This window comes from Musa acuminata, chromosome BXJ3-11, assembly GCF_036884655.1.
Source record: "Musa acuminata AAA Group cultivar baxijiao chromosome BXJ3-11, Cavendish_Baxijiao_AAA, whole genome shotgun sequence".
Classification (NCBI taxonomy): domain Eukaryota; kingdom Viridiplantae; phylum Streptophyta; class Magnoliopsida; order Zingiberales; family Musaceae; genus Musa; species Musa acuminata.
This window is the reverse complement of record NC_088359.1, coordinates 386,051-404,964: the sequence shown is the minus strand read 5'-3', so window position 1 is coordinate 404,964 and position 18,914 is coordinate 386,051. Positions and strand designations below refer to the sequence as shown.

At 41.3% G+C, this 18,914-nt stretch overlaps 3 protein-coding genes and 1 long non-coding RNA gene across 4 annotated transcripts; 2 read left to right on the top strand and 2 right to left on the bottom strand.

The window, feature by feature from the left end:
• Positions 1–737: 737 nt before the first annotated feature.
• Positions 738–5,846, bottom strand: LOC103970066 (double-stranded RNA-binding protein 6). The gene is made up of 3 exons (XM_009383700.3): positions 5,201–5,846; positions 2,575–2,794; positions 738–1,849 (listed from the first exon to the last, which is right to left on the bottom strand). Exons 1-3 carry the CDS (start codon positions 5,444–5,446, stop codon positions 903–905), a joined length of 1,413 nt encoding a protein of 470 aa, XP_009381975.2. The 5' UTR covers positions 5,447–5,846; the 3' UTR covers positions 738–902.
• LOC135653269 (uncharacterized) lies at positions 5,820–7,195 on the top strand. The gene is made up of 2 exons (XR_010502381.1): positions 5,820–6,122; positions 6,261–7,195. It is a non-coding gene; the product is annotated as an uncharacterized LOC135653269 (long non-coding RNA).
• Positions 7,196–8,624: 1,429 nt separating this feature from the next.
• On the bottom strand, positions 8,625–9,497 carry LOC103970065 (protein S40-4). The gene has a single exon (XM_009383698.3). It carries the CDS (start codon positions 9,303–9,305, stop codon positions 8,802–8,804), a length of 504 nt encoding a protein of 167 aa, XP_009381973.2. The 5' UTR covers positions 9,306–9,497; the 3' UTR covers positions 8,625–8,801.
• Positions 9,498–13,621: 4,124 nt separating this feature from the next.
• On the top strand, positions 13,622–15,256 carry LOC135653259 (probable aquaporin PIP2-2). Its single transcript, XM_065175049.1, has 4 exons — positions 13,622–14,092; positions 14,178–14,473; positions 14,594–14,734; positions 14,903–15,256. Exons 1-4 carry the CDS (start codon positions 13,780–13,782, stop codon positions 15,014–15,016), a joined length of 864 nt encoding a protein of 287 aa, XP_065031121.1. The 5' UTR covers positions 13,622–13,779; the 3' UTR covers positions 15,017–15,256.
• Positions 15,257–18,914: the final 3,658 nt, after the last annotated feature.

The following is an 18,914-nucleotide window of genomic DNA, read 5'->3' as shown; positions in this document are numbered from 1 at the left end:
AATGTAAAAATTATGATCGTATCTATAATTATAATTTAAAATTTAAAAATTTTAAATTCATCACTATTATCGGGTCAAAGATATGAAATCATAACACACTTTTTATTTTGAACTTATTTACAAACCTTGGCAAAAAAATTTTAAAATAATTATTTTTGTGTAAAAAAAATTCAATTATATCCATCATTAAAAATCACAAATATATATTTACTATTTTCAATTTTATGATATTAATAAATGTATATACGAATTAGCTGTAATCATCTACAAGTATGTACTTAATTTTAAGATTTCAAACAACTTTTAATATGCTTTCTTAAATAGCATGCATCATAAATTTTATTTATTAAATTTAGACATTCCTTTCTCAGCAAAAGTGAGGAAGAGGAAGAGGAGGCACCATTACCTGTTCTCACCATCTTTGTTCCTGCTCGACTGCTCGCACCTCTAGCATGCCAAATCATCCATTCCAGAAAAGCAAGACAGGAAGTGCAATTGCAGGTACCATATGACTACAGCGCTTTTATGCAGTCTGTCCATTCTCTCACTCATCCTCCACCATGCTTCATGGAGAGCTAAGAACAACAGAGAAAACTTGTTATAGACCAAGCCATAAAGATCACATGAATTCCAGCTGCTAAAGGACGATTATGAACTTTTAGACAAACTATAAGCATCTCTCCTAGCTTCGCTGCCTACCAACGAAAGATCTATGCATTGCGCACCTTCAAGTGAAATGGCTTAAAGTTGGAGATTTTGGCCGAAATCCTAGCACAGTGTATCCTTTACAAGACACTAGAAAGAGTTAAAAGAAAGGCAAAGCAAAAATTCACAATCCCAGAAGCAAGACGTGACAAAAAAGGATGTGAACATCCCGAAAGATCTTTCAACCTCAGGCATCATCAGATCTCTAGTCGTTTCAAGCTCTCCATTGCTGTACATTCAGACTCCTCCAGATCCTTTGCATCATCACCATCTACAGTGTCCATCAACCCAATCAAAGGCAACATTGGAGGGCAGGCCATGAGCTTGATTGAAGGTTCCAGTGTCTTAACTGAGGGTAATGGTTGTTCCTTTATCTGAACTGATACAGCTGGTGCAACGACCGGCAATGGTTCCTTCATCAACGGTGATGTTGCAGCAACTGGCACTGGTTGGTTTAACTGAACAGGAATGGCTGATGCACTAACCGGTGCAGGTTTTTTGGGGATTGGAGAGGATGCCACAACCGACAATGGTTCCTTTACCTGAGCTGGAATCACCGAATTCACAGGTGGGACTGGTCGTGGAGCGGCAAAGACTGGCACAGATTGTCTAATGCGGACTGGCGATGCCACGCGGATTGGTGTTTGACCGGTAACAGGAGGAAGCTGGCTCACCTGTGCAGCTGCTGGCGGAAGTGGTGGGGCTGAAAATACTGGCACCGCTGTCCTTATTGTCACAGGAGGTGCAATGCCTTGGCAAGGCCTGCTGAAGTGCCTAACTGGGAAGTATGGTGCTGCTCCAGCAGTGGGGAACTTCTGGGGCCAGACACTCTGGTTTTCTCCTTGCTGGTAGGATGGCGCACGAGTTGCATCATTTATTCCAGAGGAGGTAGGACGGACTCTTGGAGCAGATTTTTGCCGTATGAAAGGAAGGATCTTTGATACAGATGGAGAAGGCTGCGATGAAGCTGGTCTTTTTTCTAGTTGAATTGGGAACTTCTTTGGGAAAGGAGTTCCATGGGGGTTGTTTACCATGGCCATCTTTTCTTTCAGGCGGTAGTGGAGGAGAACTCGGGCTATGGTGATCTGCTCCTGCTCATCGTTGTTCTCATGTTCGATTGACGAGCTTGCTGCTTTCTTTGCCACTGTATTGCCATGATGATAGTATCAGAGACATTAGCTACTGATAACTTTAAACATGCAAAAGCTCAATGATGTTGACAAATTTGACACGATCAATTCCAGGATGTGCTACTGAAATTCAACTGCAGCTGGATCTAGTTGTGGACAGTTCCAAAGATTCACGAACCAAAATGCACTAAACCATTATGAAGCCAAGGAACTTATCGAAAGATAATATATCGAAATGGATGGACTTGGAACCTATTCATAAGCCTGCAAGGAAGTGTTTTAACCCTTCTCTAAACTCTGATGGAACACCATCAGAAAAAGAAAAAAAAAAACAGACCAGGAGCTTTCAGAATAGAGTTCATTTTAACCCTTTCTTTTTCAAGTACTCAACAAAATCCTTCACCTTCCAATCATTTAAATTATACAAAGTCTTGATCACAAGATGATAAGTATTGTGATGTAAGAGTAATCACAAATCCTCTAGTTTGGAAAATCATCATAGTAGTGGTGACTTCAATATAGTGCTCATCATGTTCTTCAAGTTTTTGGGTTTTAAGTTTTCAGATCCCTAAAGGAGAAGGATCTAACCCTATGAAGCATTTAATTGAGAAACAATGCAACAGCAAATACTCATTGTTGTATGAAGCAAAGAAAGCAGAAAGACGGAAGGACAGATCATACATGGAGTTCAACCAAGTAACATGGCAGCAATAATGCGTCGAACAAGGATAGCACTCACATTGTTTCAATGATAACCATGCTGCTAAAGCAGCATTTTTTTCTGCCTGCTTCTTGTTCTTAGCTGGTTCACCAGTAAATGTGATCCCAGCTAGTTCCACCGTGCATGCAAAGACAGGTAGGTGTCCAAGTCCAGAACGAACTGTTGTATATGATGGCAATGGTTCCCCAGCTCTCTGGGCAATTTCCTGTAGGAGGTTCTTGTAGACTCCTGTCTCATCCTGTTAAAAGATCATAATCATTGTCAGGAAATCATGAAGATTATGCAATTAGAACTAGACGGGATATGCCTGGTCTGAATAAAAACCAATGTATTTGGCATTTCTTTGGCACTAGTAACCGAGTTGGAATTCATTACCACCGAGGTTCTTTTAGACCACTTTATTCAGGTTTAAATTCATTACAAGATTATAACCTACACCACTAGATGCAAAATAAGCCTATCAAAGATACCAACACAGTGAAAGAAATATGCATATATCGATATACAGAGTACTGTTGTGTCGGAAGGCACTCAACTGGTATGGCCAAAGACCAGAATTTTAAGAGTACAATCTACACCACCCATGATGCAAAATAAGCCTCTACATGATTCAAAGACAGAAAAAGAATCTGCAATACTGATATACAGAATACTACAATGTTCAAAGGAACAACTGATATGACCAGAGACCAGAAAATTCGGGAAAACAGTTGCTTAGAGCAGAATTTTTATGACATCAGAAAGACAACAAAGGACATGCTTCTCTAGTGTGTGTGTGTGTGTGTGTATGTTTGTAACAATGTTATAGAAGGCTAAAAATCCATCTTCACAAAGTGACAATTCCAGGCTTCTATGCTGCCTGTTAAGTGATGGTCATCAAGATTATAAACACTAGCTTGAATTAGAATAAGAAAAATCCACTTAAAAGGAATAGACACTGCCTTAAAGCAACTAATCGTATTCGAAAGCACCGTGACAATTCATCCGGTAACTTCACGGTCTTACACGTTGGTTATCTCAACAGAACTAATTCATGATCTTTAGATTGCTAAGCTTAAACAGTATATGATGGCTCGTCTCATATATAAAGATTGACATTTTGAGATATTGTGGAGACTGTTTTTCACTATATATAAGGTGTGAGAATCTACAAGATGTACCAAGACTCAACCTCCATGATGGGGATAGAAGGAAGGGCAGAAAGTAGAAATGTGATAGTAAACCTAAGGAACAGCACAACTTATGATCGATTGTACATTATTGATTTCATCCATTTATGGAACCTTCTGAAGTCAAAAGGCCTCAGCGAGAAGATGAGGACCAATTCCTGAATCCTACTTGGTGCAATGTGAGACCTAAAAGTATAAGAGAGAAGAAGACTATTTCACAATATCCCTATGCACAAATAAAGACTTTGTGATTCCCATGCAAATCATTAATTCCTCATTTGATATCTCCTAGAGGAGAACAAAAGCTATGAATCTACTGAGCAGGTCTAGGCTGCTGCAAGACACAATCACAAAAATTACTGGATGCATAAATAATTCCACCAAAAGCATGCCAAAGAATAGTGCCACTGACCAGAAGAAAATTTCCAATAGCCTTCTTACCGAGCGTCTGGGATCCACTTGCATCAGTCATTTGTACGGTCAGATGTGGCTACCAAAATTCAAAACAATCTGCCTCATGTTTCCACTACTATCGTTTGTTTTCACTATTATCCCCAACAAGTCTGCCACTTGCATCATCATAATTTCTAAACAGATCAATTGACTACATATTTGTATACGATGTTTTAACCAAGGTACAGAACCCTGCACCATATTGGAATAGACTAAGCCACTAGGACAACAAAATTTTGGTTGGAAAGACATCCACCGTTAACGATTGAAGTTTTAAACTTAAGCTTCAATAGGTAATTATTTCTTATCTGTGGTATCTATATAAGTTGATAAACCCATAGGACAAAGATCAAGAGACTACCATAATACTTTTTCCGAAGTACATAATTGGCCACAACAATGATCAGTGTTCCGGGACAAATATGCTCCTTTTTTGGGCTTTCCTCCTGTAACTGGGATTAATGAAACATAACGGACTAGTTTAACCATGCTGACAGAGATATAACGAGCTGAGCCGAAACCCTAACGGAAACCACGAGGCCCGTCGGGGAAACAAGAGCGGGGAATCTCGAGAAGGAACCCGTCGACGTTCCAACGAAGCATATTTTAACTAAAATCGGAACATAAAGGGCAAAAGGAGAAAGAAGAAAGCGAGTCAAACTTAGCTTGGAAAGTCCCTTTCTTTCCTAGTTTTCACTTGTTGCAAAGAACAGTCAAATGAGAACAAATCAAGACGAAAGAATCTCCTTTTCGTTCACAATTTTGATTCCCATTTTCCCAAAAAACACCTCTACTAACTAATCAAAGTTCCTTCTCTTTGAACTCTTTTTATGCTGAAAATAGCGCAGGAAAACTGAAGTACGAAACAAAGAAGCAAAAGATGAACTTTTTTCCGACTGATTTCGTGGAGTGAATAAAATCGAAGAAAAAGAACAGAGGGAAAGGATTTTTTTTTGGGGGGGGGGGGGGGGTCAGAAATAAAGAGAAAAAGAGGGAGGAGGCGGTGGTCAATAGGTACCGACCAGGATCCGTGCCGCGAGGGAGTGGGAGGGGCCACGCTGGGAGAGGGCGTTGAGCGCCACCTCCGCGGACGAGTGCTCCGCCTGCCGCAGCGTCGTGCAGAAGCTCGGGCTCTCGTACAACTCGCCGTTGAAGTTCACCGCCGCCTTGAACCTCGGCGCATGGTCCGGCCCCTCCCGTATGCACGTGTACGACGGCAAGTTGAAGCAGCTCCGCTGCGCCAGCTCCTGCAGCTGGTTCTTGTACATCCTCGCCCCGCCCCCTTCCTCACCCACTAGCCGCCAATCAGATCGCCTTCCGACGGCCGTCAGGAGGCGAGATCCGGCCCTCCCGAGCCGTCTCCGTCGGCTCCACCGAATCGGCCGACTCCGACGGAAAATGGCAGCTCCTCCGGCCACTCCGCCGCGATCGTCGGCGGTTTCCACGGGATTCCACCGGAATCTAGCGCTCCAACGCTACTCCTTAGGCTAGGGTTTTGCTCTCCCTCCTCCGTCAGAGGTCAAAAGAACCCATAGATCTACTCACGCCTCATCGTCTGGCGAAACAGGTAGAGAGAGAGAGAGAAAGAGAGACAGAGATCGAGACGAGGGAGTAAAGACGGCGAAACGGAGAGAGAGAGAGAGAGAGAGAGAGAAGAGTTCGTTTCTCTTCCTAAAAGATGCATAATATATATATGTATATGGAGTCTTCTTAATTAGTTGGGTTATATTAGTGAGATAACATTAGTTAGGTGTATTATGATAAGATTTAGTGCTTAAGAGTAACAATGGCATTGACTCTTTTTTGTTCATACATACATATTTTCCATGCACGGGTCGACTCGTGTGTTATTTTCACTCTTCTTTTGCTGGCTCTCTTTCACCTGTTTCTTTGACCTGAGAAAGCAAGCAGCAAAGCAAGACGCGTGAATTCGGGGATATCTTGGTATGTTATATATCATAGTCATGACATTTATGTGCGTATGCAATATAGCCATGTAGAGTATTTGATATAATTATTTATAAATTAAATAAAATTAATTTACATCCGATCAAATAAATTTGATGGTATATCTTTTTGTAGGCTAAATTCCACAAGCATGTGGCATTGAAATCTATGTTGGTGGGCGGTGGACCTCAGTCGTATTTAATCCGAGGGAGGGAACGCCAATCCTCCAACCCCCCCAAAGAAAGAAGAAGAAATGAATTAGTCCAAACAGACACTATGTGTATGTGTACGTGTGTGTGTGTGAAGAGATGGATGGGAAAAGTCAACAGTGTCATGGAGGTGGTGGTAGTCTAAGTTGGAGTGCTCATGATGTTTACAGAGCAATCGTGCATTCAATGGATGTGTGTGTGGTGGTGGTGGTGGTGGTGGTGGTGGTGATTTCAAAGGTCGGATGAGAGCAACCCACTAAGTGGAATGGTCCCTTGAAGACATAAATTATGATAAGCTTTGTCCCATCAATTCTGGGGTCATCTGCCTACGTTTTTGGGCCATCTCATTACTTCCCTTGTTCCTCCACATGGGAGACCACCACCACCTCTGGGGAGGGGATCCAATAACTGCGGTGCCACCTGCCTCTCTCTCTCTGTCTCTCTCTGTCTCCCTCAGTTTCATTGCACCTGGTTCTTGTTATTTCCTTCGAGTTCATTTTGCAGCAATATTCTTCAAAATGTTCACTGGGAGTTAAAAAGATGATGTGGTTGCCATTTCTTTAGGCAAATTAAATCCTGTCCCTTTGTGGATTTTGATCCATGTGTTTGGCAACTCTCTTCTCTGTGAGTTCTTCAGTTGATTGGCAGCAGCAAAACATGCAGATGCTGCAAACAGGAGCCTGCAATCATAGCCAAGTAAGTATACTGAATTCATCTTTGTTCTAAGCTTGAATTCTGACTGTTTCAGGAAAGACTTCCTGTGCTGTAACCTTCCTTCCTTAGGATGATGCTGTGGAAACAGAAGCTTGTTTCTCACATTCTGCTGTTACTTTCACATATAATTATAACACAGCTTCATCAGTTTAATCTTTCTCGGAATAGACTTGCAGACGAAGCCCTCCATTGCAATTTTTTATGCTAAAACAGAAGACTATATATCCTGATTAAGCCTATCTTAATCTTCTTCAGAGATTAACTCGTAATTCAGATGGTGTTAGAATACTTTGGTCTTCTTCTTATAAACTGTTCTGAGTTCTTTGTAAGGAACTGTTCTGATTACGTAATGACTTTTTAACTTTTCTCTTATCATAATTACTGTGGAAACAATACGATTGTTAGTTCTAATTGATAATTAATTATTTTAATAGAATAAATACAGTATTATCTAATCAATTTTCAGCAAGTAGAAGGATGAAATCGACTGTGAGATACGTATCCTATCCTGCAGGAATAGATAGATATGAATACTTTGCTGAGCTGTTCTGAGATAATGAATTCTCTTTTTCTTCGTCTACTTCCCTTTTTATCTTCAACCACATCAATCAAGCGCTCGTCTTCTTCTTTTCTTTTCCATCAATTTGTTGAAGTAACTCATGTTTTCATACTATCAACAATGGACGACATTGGCATACATATATCCAGGCCTAATCAAAAGAATTTTCCGAGTGGCTTCTTCTCATCACTAGTTTGACTTTCCTTTGTTCTGGCCATGGATTCCTCCACTGTCCCTGTTGCTCGATGGTGACTTTCTCATGGTGTTCATTTCCACCTAAAAAGATTGATGCGGGACAATATCATAGCAGGAATATGAACACTATTATCATGGCATTTTCTAGCGATCACAGAGAGAGAGAGAGAGAGAGAGAGAGAGAGAGAGAAGAACCTACATGCCATTTGAGATTCCACAATGCACTCAGCATTAAGCATAAAGTGATCAACTTTTGGAGGTGGAACTGCTACCTCTAAAGCAAACAGAGGACAGGTGCTTTAGATTATGTGATGCTTTGAATTTAATTCTGAAGCATACAGCTCTATGAATCCATAGAGATGTGTGTGTGGAGTGCAGATCAAAAATAGTTCTCTGTTATGTCTGCTATTGTGGAGGCAGGGATGGAAATTCTCACGAATGCAGGACACTGCATTTATCTCAACTACTCTGGTCTCCATTAAAGTAATGTCGAGAATTCGTCCACAGGATAAACCTTATCATAACAACAAGAAAATGGAAAGAAAAGCAATATCTGATCAGATCCTGATAGAGTGAGTCATCATCTCATCTTAAAATAAATCAATTAGATCTGCGGATCTTTTAGCTTCTGCTCCATGCTTCTCTAAATTGCTCTTGTTCGGGAGTATCCTGTTCATCCTCTTGTCTTCCAAGTAACACCAAAAACTAATTGAACATATGTCAGCAGAGAAATTGCTGAGACTGAGGAACAGAAACACTTGCTTATCAGAAGATTAGATCTGCTATAAATCATCAAGCCAAGAGAGAAAAGAAAGAAAGAAAGAAAGAAAGAATACATGAGATGACATCCATATATTATAAAAAGAGAAGGAAAAAGAAAGGGAGTTTTGGTGACAAAAAAGCTCGCTCATTCGCAATCTATCTCTTTGCTCTCTCCAAAGTGGTGATACGTATGAAACCATAAGACTGCATGCATGCACGCATGGTCGAACGAAGTGGTCAGTCCTGGAAGCCCGTCTTCTCCCAGATGGCATTGCGAACCCGGTTGAGATCGCGGCCCTTGAGGGTGCAGCCGACCCCCTCGTGGACAGAGAACGACGCCGCCCGGCTCCGGCACAGCAGCTCGTGCGGGGGGATTACTGGCCCCGCCACGCTGCCGCCGACGCCGCCGTCCTCGTCGTCCTCCTCCTCCCACCAGTCCCTGGAGCTACTGTTGCTCCCGCCGTAGCAGTTGCCCAGAATCTTGGACCAGTCCGGTATGTTCACCGGCAAGGAGGAGGCGGCGGCGGGGCGATCTCCTACCCTGGGGTGTCCCCCCCTGCTGCGCGCGGAAGACGGCACCGGCTTCGCGAACTCGGCCTGGCCCGGCTCGGCGGGGCATCCCCAGACGTCGGACTCGTCGAGCTCGTCAGCGTCGCACCCGGCAGCAGCGACCCCGGCCGGCGGCGCGAGGAGGCGGTGCGCCGCGAGCTTCGTCCCCTGCTGCTGTCTTCGCCCTGCCATGATCGATGAGGTCCTCCCTTTTCTTCCCTCCCGGTAAAAAAAATCCCTCGCCTCGGCTAAGCCTCACAACCCAGTCCTTGTTCTGTTTCGTGTCGGAGGACGAGAGAAGAAGCAGAGTTGGAAGAGGGGGAGGGGGCTGGGAACGACGCAACAAGAGACGTTCTTCTCAGCTATATTTGGGTTCCTCCGCGCAGGAGGGGAGGTTTTATAGAGAGGTTTAACCGAGGGGGAGCTTGTGGATAAGGCTCCGCGTTCTCTCTCTTTCGATCTCGGTTCTGCCCGTAGACGGTGTCTTTATTTACGTGACCCCCACGACGCCAAGCATCGCGTTGCGTGTGGTCCGTTCTGGTGCTCCGCAGAGGAGATGGCTATCTCAAGTGTAGTTACTGTGAGCGGGCTTCCCGCTGAGTTTAGATGTGCCTGTTTGGGCCGTCGGATGAGCTGAGGGGCCGGAGATCCGAGGGTTAGAATGGTAAATCCGTCGAGCGGGTTCATCCTTGCGAGGAGAAATCCACGTGTCGAGCAAGCGGTGGTGGTGGGACGCGGAATCTCACGTCCTCTACAGCTGGAGGCCACGTGAATGGGGCCCATCCCTGTTCTCTCTGCTCCTGCAGTCCAGCTCTGGGCTCCGTGGCGTGATAGGACATAGGATAGGGACCCACGAAGAGGGTACAATCACCCACCGGAGAAACGGCCGATGTTTATACACAGACTTGGGAAATGTTACACGTCACGACGAAACCCAAAACTCCCGATCGAGAAACAGAGTACGTGGCGAGACGCCACTGCTTGGTGCGCGCTGGGGGCTGATAGGTATGCCGGAGGGTCTCACGAAGGAAAGAGCCAACGATTATAGCAAACGCTTGCATGAATGAGACGTTGAAGGCTACATTATGTTGAACATTTACGAGTGGAAATTGTAAACAAATAATTTTAAATTAATAAGTCTGCAAGTCATTTGCATATATGATCTGAGAAAAAAAATAAAGATTTTATAGAGATTTATCTAAATATCATGGGGATTTAAATATTAGGATTTCAATTCAAAGTGATTTTACATTTTTTTTGGAATTTATTTTTTCTTGTTATACTTATTCTTTGTATTCTTGAAGGACTGATGATTTATTTGTTTGTGTTTTTGGGTGAGACTGCACAAAAGGGCAAAAAGATAAACCAACAAAGAGGTAGGAGGTGATGATATTGAAAGATTAAATTAGAGAGTTGGGCTCCCAAAGGTAAATAAAAAATAAAACAAAAACAAAAAAGATTTGTTTGCAATAAAAAGTAAAAGAAATCGACTTCTTCTAATAAACTATCATATTATTATCATTGTGATGATATGTAGAGTAATACAAAATATTTTATGGACAACTATTGCAGAGAGAGAGAGAGAGAGACAGAGAGAGAGAGAGAGAGAGAGAGAGAGAGAGTTCTTTTACCTTTATCAGTTGGTGTGGATGCAAAATTTCAAAGTGGAACATATAATGCATAAATTCTTGACAACAACATGCACAACCACCAATACGTATGAAATGATGTGAGAAACGTTGGTTTTAAGAGCTTCTCTCATCCATCACCCAATGTGGATGCAAACGTTGAAACCATGGTTTTCCTCTCCAACCTTCTTTCATCATTGAAGACTGAAAAGGAAACTTCACCCTCCCCTCCCCCCCGCCAACAACAAAATAAATCATGTCTATTGAGCCTGAAATATAAAAGCAGTCAGCACTGCTGAATTAATATTTAGTTGAAGTATTATGCACACACAGTCAGTCTCCCTGCAGCTGCTACGTCTCTTTGTTGGAGTCTAATTAAGAGGAGGCTCGGTTTCCCTGTACTTTCGATGCAAAGACTTGAATCGCAACGCCAACCACATCACTCGCCAAGCTTTGCTTTGGATTTCAAGGTCAACTTCTCCTTGTCGCTGCAGTTGGTGCTTCTCCAATAATGACTTTGAACTCTTGCAAGTCTTTATACATGTGTGTGTATATATATATATATATATATCTATCTATGCTCGGAAGAGCAGTAGATGCCTCTTGGATCAAATTTGGGCTTCTATTAATGTGTGCAGGAGCAACAAAGGGAACCAAACCATACATGCAGGTTTGAGCATTGCCAGCCTCGAGTGTTCGACTGCATGAATGAAGGATTCAGCTACGTGAAATAATTTTATATATGTCATTCACATATATACTGATATCATTCATACATTATTTGTGTACTGCAAGTTGCTGTGTGTGCTCTAATTACCTTGCTAATTAAATGATCATTAATTCTAACCTTTTAGTGGCTACATTTTTTGTTTTACAAAAACAATTTTACAAATCGCATGGCAAAAAAGTAGAGCAGATTATTTTATGTAAGAACTAATCATTTTGAAATATCATATTGCTTGTAGTTCTTACTGTAATAAAGCGAAGAGAAAGAAAATAAAGAAGGAGATTAGTTCTGCACTGTTGTATCATGAAATCACGGTCAAAAATATGCACTTCAAATCCAAATTGCAGATGTGAACTTGTGGTCTCCTGTGTTCTGATCAAACCTACATTGCTGCTGGTGTTATTAGTTGATCTTATGTGGGGAAAACTATTAAAGAAAGATCAAAATCATGCTCCACCATAAGAATGGCCAGAAAATTATAGTGGATATATATAGCAGCAGTATGATGATAGCTAATGCTCTCAGAATCAGTAATCAATCACCTAATTCTTTTATGGTCTATCATTGCACCCTTCTTGTCCTTTTATAAACTACTGGCTTGGCTTAGCCTATCTCTTAGAGTTAGACAAAGATGAGCTGTATAAGAAAGATTCTTCGGGTGCAAACCTTCAAGAAGCTGATTCAAAGTTGTTTTTCTTATCATCAACTAAATTGTTTAATGGAGTCTGCCTTATCTCCCAACATTAAGAAATCAAAGACAAATGGTGAGTACACAAGAGCAATATAGAATGCGAGATAATTCTTGGAATTTGATGTGACTCAAATTGCAGGTCGCTGTTTCAATTTTTTGGTCGGCTGCATAAATTCACGACGCAACATTGAATTGCAATTCTTTAGTGGTGATTCTTATTTCTTTATTTTTCTTTAAAGGTTGGGTTATCAGTTTCAGACTTTACACAACGATATAAAAGGATAAAATAATTATATGAATCTTCCATTAATACAATTCAACATCTATGAAGAATCAATAATAAATAAATGAAGATATATTAGATTATTTTTCTAATCATTAGCTAAAAAGTAATTTAGTTGAATTATCATTGGTTATGCACTGCTAACTACCATCAAATAGTAAATACTCCCTACATATAGGCATCTGGGAAATATATTTTTAATGGTTAGCCTTAACGCGGGCGAGGAATGTAACATAATATGATTGGCCACAAAATATTACAATTTTTTTGGTATAATAATATTATACAGATCACGCAGAAGCTTATTGTATCATTTGGCCAACTCGAGAATCGAAAGGGATTGGGATTGGGATTGGCGACATGAATGGTGCCAAGTCTTCACCGCCTATTCGACGCGAGCCGCAGATCCGTCAATCTACCGACGCAGGAATCCAAATCGCGATATCTAAGAAGAGACTCCATTAACCGCCGCCGTCAGATCCAATCCACGCTCTCTGGTTTCTTAAATTTGTGGCCTCCCTTCACCCACGTAGCAAAAGACTTTTCGTTTGCTACTGTTATCATCGACTTCCATATTCAAAGCTTTCTTTACTTTGTTATATGTTAGATGTGTATGATGAAAAATCCTCCAATAGAGATAGAGAAGGCAAGTAATTTAGTGACTGAGATAGACAAGGAATGGCCCATTTCATGCATGCATGCGTGAATCATATACTTTTAGTTGCGGTAATCACCGTTGTGTGCTTGCTTCGATTCAGAGCTTTGTTTCAATCAGTCATGTCAAAGCGAGTTCCTCTCCACCGAGTCACTCATCACTTTCTTTGTGGTCGAGTCCGCCAAAGTCCGAGGCGTACGCTAGTGCTTGTCTCAGGCTCCTACACGCATCTTCTCTTGTGTGCCTCTCACCTGCTCGCCTTAGTGCCAATAATGGAAGAGCCTTACCAGTAAACCACGTTGTCTTCCATGCACACCTTCACTCACTCGTACAAATGCTTGCCACTGTCCGATCACCCTCGCAGGCACTGTGGTGGACCATGTGAGGGATTGGCTGGCTCTCGCGACAGCCACGCATGCAGTAGTGCGGGGTGGGGACGAGACGGGATGGTGAATCGTGACGATGACCTGATGATGTTGATAAGGGTTTTAGTCGGTCATGGGCGGCAAATTCTAACTTAAGACATCAATCAATCGAAAGAAAAGAGTAAAAAATAATGTAGAATGCGAAACCTAATCTGCTGCTGTTCATCATCCCCAATGGCTTTAAATAGCTTCAAATCTCCTTCCCTGGAAACGCACACAACTGTGGTAGTGGTGTATCGTGTGCTGGTGCGTTGCAGATGGCGAAGGACATCGAGGTGGCGGAGCAGGGGGAGTACACCGCCAAGGACTACACCGACCCGCCACCGGCGCCACTCGTCGACGTGGAGGAGCTGACCAAGTGGTCTCTGTACCGGGCGGCGATCGCGGAGTTCATCGCCACCATGCTGTTCCTGTACGTCACCGTGTTGACTGTGATCGGGTACAAGCACCAGTCGGACCCCAACGTGAACCCGACCGACGCGGCCTGCAGCGGCGTCGGCATCCTCGGCATCGCCTGGGCCTTCGGCGGCATGATCTTCATCCTCGTCTACTGCACCGCCGGCATCTCCGGTCTCTTCTTGTTCCTTCCCTTCGTGTTCCACGCTGTAAGCGCACGGACTTGGCTAACGGTGTTGGTGGTGGCGATGCGCGGCAGGTGGGCACATCAACCCCGCGGTGACGTTCGGGCTGTTCCTGGCGCGAAAGGTGTCGTTGGTGCGCGCCTTCCTCTACATGGTGGCGCAGTGCCTGGGTGCGATCTGTGGCGTCGGCCTCGTCAAGGGGTTCCAGAAGGCCTACTACGTCCGCTACGGCGGCGGCGCCAACGAGCTCAGCGACGGCTACTCCAAGGGCACCGGCCTCGGCGCCGAGATCATCGGCACCTTCGTCCTCGTCTACACCGTCTTCGCCGCGACCGACCCCAAGCGCAGTGCTCGCGACTCCCACGTCCCGGTCCGTAACTCTCAACACCCTCTTCTTCTTCTATTCGTATATTGATCGGAAGCAAAGATGGGCTTGTTATTGATGCCAATCCTGCTTCGTTTTGTACCACGATCACATATAATCCTGCAGGTTTTGGCTCCCCTCCCGATTGGATTCGCTGTTTTCATGGTCCACTTGGCGACGATCCCGATCACGGGCACGGGCATCAACCCGGCGAGGAGCTTCGGAGCCGCCGTCATCTACAACAAGGACAAGGCCTGGGATGACCAGGTGCCACCTCCAGTGATCTATGCTTCGTTTCTGCTCTTAAAAGTCCGCATATAAAGAACACCAACAACCTCCATCCCCCCTACACTAACAACAATTACAAGAGTGATGGTGGAGTTGTTTTAGGAGGTCGAACAAGTGTTTTTTATGTGCTTTCTTTCTTGGTTGCAGTGGATCTTCTGGGTGGGGCCGGCCATCGGTGCTGCCATAGCTGCAGCTTACCACCAATACGTCCTGAGAGCGAGCGGTGTCAAGGCGTTGGGTTCCTTCAGAAGCAGTGCGTGAAGCCCTCCTCCTCCTCCTCCTCCTCCTGTTCTTCTTCCTCAGGCTGGACGTCACTGGTGGAACATGGAAACTGTAGATAAGAAACCCTCTCATGTGGAGGTTGTGCCGTATCATCGTCGTCATCATCTCATTCGTTCTCCTCTATGAATTAATATGCATTTGGGTGTTGTCATACTTGTGCTGTATGTGTGATCACAATGTATTCCATATTTAAGATACCAAGTGTTTCCCTTTGTTCTCTCTCTCTCTCTCTCTCTCTCTCTCTCTCTCTCTCTCTCGTTTAGGTCACAAGCAAAATTAGTGGTTGGATAGGCTTGATCTCAAACTCTGACACTGATGCCTAGTGGAAATGGAGCTAATTCGATTTAAGATACCAAGTGTTTCCCTTTGTTCTCTCTCTCTCTCTCGCTAATTCGATTTAAGATACCAAGTGTTTCCCTTTGTTCTCTCTCTCTCTCTCTCTCTCTCTCTCTCTCTCTCGTTTAGGTCACAAGCAAAATTAGTGGTTGGATAGGCTTGATCTCAAACTCTGACACTGATGCCTAGTGGAAATGGAGCTAATTCGAATAGTTTTTTTGTGCATCACCATCCAATTATGGTGTTAGGTGGGAAAATGAAAGATATCATCATCATCATTTTCTTCTTTCTTCCTCTTCATCTTCTGAGCTCTGCACGAAAGTAGGGATAGGAAGAGCAATGTTAATCGGATGTTGCCTTTGGATTATCCCATTAATTAGGTGCAAAACAGTGTCCACTTCAAGTCTACGTGACTAGTAAAATGAGATGTAACGTAACTATCTTATCCTTTCTCATCCTCTCCCACAATTCTCTCGTTGTTTATTGGGTTGGTGAGTTGACCATCGTGGTCCAGAATCTCATGCTAGCATGGATAAGGCTGGGAAATAAATAACATTGTTTCTTCTCCATTATTCTTCTTTATTTCTAGGGAAAGTATATAAATATTTTTCTTATTGGAAGGTCGGCTTTAGTTATATCGTCGTCATCATCATCACTAATTTAGCCGGAGTCAAAGGAAATAATGAAGATAGCAGTACATGTCTGATCATATGATTTGACATTTCTATATGATACTGGCTCATTAATTATATAACATCATAATCATTTTAATGATGGTGTGTTGTTGTTTGCAGACCACGCCCAAATTTGTTTCTTGGGACATGCTAGCTTCAGTCGAGATATATATATATATATATATATATATATATATATATATATATATATATATATATATATATATATATATATATATATATATATATATATATATATATATATATGAATATTATTTTATGATATTTTTCCTCATACAAATTATGATTCAACACTCTCCTTATTTGCTATTAATTCTTATTTTTAAATTTAACACATCTTCTTTATGATAATATTGATACGTCAAAGTAAGGATTTTAATTTCAAATAATATCATTCGTACTGGCGGTATATAACAGTACGTCGGTAGACTATTTCCGTTTCTAAATCGATCGGTGACGGCAAAAAAAAGAGGGAGAAGAAAGAGGTCTATGATAGAGATAAAAGAAGAGGGAGAACGAAAAAAGAAAACTTGAAGATTCACGAGGATGAAGCTTTGGCGACATCACGGGGAGAAGCAATGTCTTCTCCCTAGTAGAAGAAATTGAGCAAAGCGACACCTTTTTTTTTCATGCGGGGAAATCGAGTGATGTCGCCTCTTTCTCATGCAAGCAGAGTCATCATATATATATATATATATATACCGAGCGATATACCGAAATATATCGCTTGGTATATTTATACTATATCATACCAAATTGAGTTCGAAACTTCAGTACTATATGAAATTACAAATCTTATGTCAAATATCTCTATTAGCTCTTGATATTGGTAGAGATGATCATGATTTGATTTAAATCGAAATTGAAATCAAATCGATCTATAATCAAATTAGTTTAACGGTTCGATGGTTTAGAACCAAACCAGAACCGGGAGTCAAACCGTAGCTTTGATTCCTAAAGATTGGAATCGAACCCAACGATCCTATGCTGACTAGAGATGAAAACAAAAAAAACACACACACACACACAATTTTGTTAGATGAAACGCCGGGAGGAATTAAGACTTAAAATCTAAATAATAGTACTTTAAATCTAACTAAGACTTAAAATACTTATTAATCCTAATAGTCAATACTTATTAATTCAATTTCAAAGAGATAAAATAAGAATAAATAAAATCGATAAAAAGTTATATTCAATTTACTCAAGAAAGCTATCATTTGAAATATATATTAGTTACTTTCAGATGAATTAAGTCTTTTACTAATTAGAGTTTCGAGGAGTTATAAATAATTTAATATGGAAAGGTAAGAAATTATCATCCCTATTCTCTAGAATCTATAAGGTCAATTAGAATTGATGTTTAAGTAGACATTTGAACTTCAAATCTTTTAATCAATATATAAAAAGAAAGATATATGAATATAGTTTTTAAAAAATTAAGTTTCATATAAATTAGGATTTTCAATAAAGAGTTACAAGCAATTTAGTAACAAAAGGTTAGATAACATTCTCTCTATTATACAAAATCAATAGGGTTGATTGAAAAAGATGTTTGGGTATGTATTTATACTCTAAATTCATAAAATAAGTTATAGAAAGAAATATTTACGAGTATGTGTAAGTTTTGTTTAAATCAGAATTTGGCATAGATAGTTATAGCTAAAATGAGACCAAAAGGTTAGAATCTTAAAAAATATCACGAAAATCTTTCGAATTATACATAATCAAGATGAAAGCAGAGATTAAAATCACTATAGGAAAGGGTTAGAACACTTGTCTTAAAAAATTTTGATTCCCAAGTGTGAGGAATTGATCTAAAACCTCAAGCCAAAACAAAACTTCTTCTTCTACTACTTTAGTTCCCCTTCCCTTTTCTTTTTAAGCCTACATTCGTTACAATAAATTTTTTCCTTTTGGTAAGTTTTCCTTTAGTCTTCTTCTCTAATTGTTTAGATTTGATTAACATAAAAAATGACAGGTGACATATGCATGAAGGAACCTTATGTGTCATCCATGAAATAAGCATAAGTGACATCATCCTTAAGTTAGCTAATAATATATCTTTCATTTTTTTAAACTTAATATAACTTTTTCACAAATTATATCCAATTGGTAAGATTTATCCTAACAATAAAATTATTTAATATAAAAAATTATTAATATAATATTTATATTTATAAAATAGATTTTATAAATAGTTCGGAATAGATCCTTACGTTATAAACAAGACCTTAAAAAAATTTAAAAATAAGAGATATTACAATGAAGCGCATGATCTTTGTTGAATCATCACCATTTGTTGGAGAGAGAGAAAAGACTTGGAGACCAAGTGACTAAAGAAAAAGAGACTTTAAAACCCACCCCGTGTATCTTATCATTTTGGATGCATCACATCAAACGAGAACCGAGTTCAAGTTCTCTATCGAAGCCTCTGAGCCGTGCGCCAATCTCAAAGCACCCATCACTTTGATGGATCGGGATCCTCCTGCAATGGGAACGGACCTCTCGTGTCGCATGACGCGAAACGTTTCCACCAACACTTGTGTCGTGCCCAACGCTCGAGACCCAGACAAGCTTTCATAGACTTGTGGGTTGCATTGATTCTCTCAGGCATGCGTTGGCTCCAAAACCCTATATATATATATATATATATATATGTCTCACTTTTGCCTTTGCTCATCGAAGAAGCAACACCATCCCACCTGTGCCATGCTACTCCCTCATCCCCGACTGACACACATCTGCTGCTGCAGCAAGGAGTCAAAGCAGATGGTGCTGTCGCACCAAATTATGAGGCTTCTGCATCATTATGGTATGAATGCTGAAGCTCAAGTATTCCTGAA

Coding starts and splice junctions, on each gene's coding strand:
- LOC103970066 (XM_009383700.3), bottom strand. CDS start 5,446: ATGTACAAGAACCAGCTGCAGGAGCTGGCGCAGCGGAGCTGCTTCAAC. Junction 2,795..5,200: donor CCCTCGCGGCACGGATCCTG/GTCGGTACCTAT, acceptor ATCTTTTAACAG/GATGAGACAGGAGTCTACAA. Junction 1,850..2,574: donor ATGGTTATCATTGAAACAAT/GTGAGTGCTATC, acceptor ATGGCAATACAG/TGGCAAAGAAAGCAGCAAGC.
- LOC103970065 (XM_009383698.3), bottom strand. CDS start 9,305: ATGGCAGGGCGAAGACAGCAGCAGGGGACGAAGCTCGCGGCGCACCGC.
- LOC135653259 (XM_065175049.1), top strand. CDS start 13,780: ATGGCGAAGGACATCGAGGTGGCGGAGCAGGGGGAGTACACCGCCAAG. Junction 14,093..14,177: donor CTGCACCGCCGGCATCTCCG/GTCTCTTCTTGT, acceptor GATGCGCGGCAG/GTGGGCACATCAACCCCGCG. Junction 14,474..14,593: donor CTCGCGACTCCCACGTCCCG/GTCCGTAACTCT, acceptor ATAATCCTGCAG/GTTTTGGCTCCCCTCCCGAT.